General features: G+C 51.1%; 1 protein-coding gene across 1 annotated transcript; it reads left to right on the forward strand.

Annotated features, from left to right (window-relative positions):
- Positions 1–1464: 1464 nt before the first annotated feature.
- Positions 1465–2605, forward strand: LOC119321255 (transcription factor UNE12-like). The gene is made up of 2 exons (XM_037595025.1): positions 1465–2073; positions 2158–2605. Exons 1-2 carry the CDS (start codon positions 1465–1467, stop codon positions 2401–2403), a joined length of 855 nt encoding a protein of 284 aa, XP_037450922.1. The 3' UTR covers positions 2404–2605.
- The last annotated feature ends 759 nt before the right edge of the window (positions 2606–3364 follow it).

Below are 3364 nucleotides of genomic sequence, written 5' to 3' on the forward strand. Positions count from 1 at the left end.
TAAAGGAAAATCTGATGCAATTAATTTGCTTACATATGCCACCTTATGGGGCTTATGGTGTTTGTGCAATGAATTTATATTTTAGGGGCGAAAATAGCAAAGCGTGAAGTGGATTCTGGGTTTGGTCGTTTCTCTGGATCGTTAATGGAAGATCCTATGTTCTAATGCTCAAGCAACTCTATAACTCGAATGCCTATGACTGCTAGATCAACGGTGGGGCGAGCTACTTAGGATTTCCTAGTAGGAATCTTCTCCGGGGCTTTAGATAGGTTTACATTTCTATGGTGTTGTTTTCCCTTCCAAGAGTCTTGGATGATACTCTGAACTTTGCTCGCTGCATTGCAGATGTAATAATTCCATTGCAGTTACTATTGTCTTGGCGGTGTGTACACCTGTAGAGCTGACCATCAGAGACCGCGCTAGGATTTGTTTTCCCCTAGCTTTTTTCCCTCTAACTTCTTGTTGGCACTTTATATTTTGTGGGGTTTATGTCTTTGGTTTTGCAATAGGTTGGTTGTATACATTTTCGATTAAATACTAGGTTAGCATCTATTTACGACAAGTTATACTTGATACCGGTGTAAGAAAAATATCAATAAAAGGCCAAAAAAATTAAAAAGATGAATGTTTTTTGTTGCGGGTAAAAAAAGAAAGATGAATGCTAATAGCCTCGTGACACCGATGCACCGCTTCTACAATCTTTTCTCACTTGAAGGAACGAACGATTAGAAAAGGTTCTACGTGTTCTTGAAAGAAAAGAATAAATGAAGCAGGATATCAAGGCATTGTGGTACCATTGTAGGAAATGTAGAAAACCCATTTGCGTTGCATGGCCGCAAGCCCGCAATAAAGAGAGGGCAAGGCAAATCAGCATATGCGGCCTGTCTAGCTGACCCGGCCCGCCGCTGAATCGCATGGCCACATGAGAAGAGAGGGGTCGGGGATCTGGAGCACGTGGGAGAGCCCGTCGCCTCCGCCGCGCCTTCTGCTCCCTGCCTCCCCGCAACCCAAACGGGTCGCCATGCCCCCTCTTCAATTTCAGGTGGATCCGCACAACCTCCCTTCCTTCATGCATTCCTTCTGGGGCTCCACTAAACCTGATTGCCCGAGAACCGGTATTGAGTGCGCGCGAGGCTCCGGGAACAGAGGAGAGGGACACAGCTACAGCAAGGATCGGCAGCTCGATCACCTATCTAGCTCCAGCATTTAATGCAGATGTACTTTGTATAATCCTCTCCACGCACGGTGTTTTGTTTGTTGCACCGGCTTCTTTAAGCCCGCCCACCCATGTGCCCGCCTGTGCGCCGCCGCATGTATATATAGCCGGCGGCATGGCGCGAAGGCAGCACACAACTCGCCGCCGCTTGCCAACCACTTGTGGGAGCACAGCACAGCACAGAGCTTATATAGTTAGACACCATCTTGGTTTAGCAACTAGGTAGGTAGCGCTACGTGATCGTGATCATGGCGTTAGTGCGGGAGCCGATGGTGACGTACGACGGCGGGTTCGACGCGCTCGTCTACGGTGGCCACGACGCGCTGCTCGGAGGCGTGGACACGACGGTGCTCTTCGGGGGCTACAACTACGCCCACGACGAGCCAGCCGGCGCCGCCGGCGCCTACGTGCCGGAGAGCGCGAGCTGGGCGGGCGCGGGGATGTCCGTGCTCGCATTCGACCGTGCCGCGCCCGCGCGAGGCCCCGGCGCCCAGGTAGTCGCGCAGGAGGAGGCGGACTGCGACGCGTGGATGGACGCCATGGACGAGGACCAGCACGCAGGGCCGGCGTCGACCATAGGGTTCGATCCAGCCACGGGCTGCTTCAGCCTGATGCAGAGCTCCGGCGGCGCGGGGCGGCCGTTCGGGCTCCTGTTCCCGAGCACGTCCAACGGCTCGCCCGACGCCCCGGCGCCGGCGCGCGGTTCCTCGAAGCGATCGTACGCGGCGCGCGTGCAGGATGCGGAGCCGCGGGCCTCCAAGAAGCCGTGCGGTGCGAGCAGGAAGACGAGTAAGGCGAAGCCGGCGGCGCGCACCACCACCTCGCCCAAGGGGGACCCGCAAAGCCTCGCCGCAAAGGTAAATTCGGTGGCGAAACTGCACTTGTCTCTACTGCATGCTTGACTTGGGTGGATCTGAACAACTTGCCGCCGTGTCCTGCAGAACCGACGGGAGAAGATCAGCGAGCGGCTGCGGACACTGCAGGAGCTGGTTCCCAACGGCACCAAGGTCGACATGGTCACCATGCTCGAGAAGGCCGTCAGCTACGTCAAGTTCCTGCAGCTGCAAGTCAAGGTGCTGGCGACGGACGAGTTCTGGCCGGCGCAAGGGGGAACAGCGCCGGAAATCTCCCAGGTGAAGGAGGCGCTGGACGCCATCTTGTCGTCGCAGAGGGGGCAACTGGACTGAACTGAACTACTCTAGCTAGAAAGGAGAAGCGTATAGGGATATGGTAGAGATTAATCAACAACGAACCACCTCGTTCGAAGATAAATAAGGAGGCATATGCAGACGTACATCCTCTTGTCGTTGATGTAGTGATGTAGAGGAGAGAGGTTTTTTTTTAACCTCAATACAGCGCAAGCGCTTATATCTACGCGTATACATTTTGTTAATCCTAGTATTTCTGTTCATGTGTTGTACTAGTATGTGCTACTACAACTTTTCTTCAAAATCATAATCATGTAAGTTAGTACATAAAGATATGTAATGGTTAATTTGCAATCGAGCTGCACGGCTGCGGAGAAAGGCGAGCATCCTCTACGGTGATGTGCATTATCCCATCGTGTCATTTGTGTATTCCTGATTCTTCTCAACTTTTCCTTTTCTTTAGAAGATTATCATCTTTTCCTAGTTTTTCTTCGCAGGGACCATCTCGATATTTTCGGACCATTTTCTTTGCTTTACTGTTCCTGTGTAGGCATGCGATGCAATACACCGATTTACAAAACCGTAAAACTCCGCAAATGATAAGCATATAGCCATACATATCACTCGCGTCACCCGCTAAGCACTAACATGGGCCGGCCCACTAGGAAGTAGGAACACAGCGCTTGGGATGTCGAACAAGCATTTTTCGAGCTGGTTTTTGGATCTTCCATTTGGGTTTCTTTTACCGGGTTTTCGTTTTTCTTTCCTGTTTTTTTTTTCTTTTGTTCAATCCATTGGTTTCTTTGCCCCGTTTTCTGGGCTCTGACCGCTTTAGTTTTCGCGAACATTTTGAGATGGTATTCCGGGAACCTCCCATTTGGCTTTTTCACCGGTTTTCTGGGTTTTTTCTCTTTGTTCTTTTCACCAGTTTCCTATGCCCGGTTTTCTGTTTTTGCTGTCCGGTTTCAACTTTCCCTTCTATCTTTATTTATTTGGAAAA

Source organism: Triticum dicoccoides, chromosome 6B, assembly GCF_002162155.2.
Source record: "Triticum dicoccoides isolate Atlit2015 ecotype Zavitan chromosome 6B, WEW_v2.0, whole genome shotgun sequence".
Taxonomy (NCBI): domain Eukaryota; kingdom Viridiplantae; phylum Streptophyta; class Magnoliopsida; order Poales; family Poaceae; genus Triticum; species Triticum dicoccoides.

Excerpts from the sequence above, each read along its gene's own strand:
- LOC119321255 (XM_037595025.1), top strand. The coding sequence starts at position 1,465 with ATGGCGTTAGTGCGGGAGCCGATGGTGACGTACGACGGCGGGTTCGAC. Across the intron at positions 2,074-2,157 it reads CGCAAAGCCTCGCCGCAAAG|AACCGACGGGAGAAGATCAG; the intron begins GTAAATTCGGTG and ends CGTGTCCTGCAG.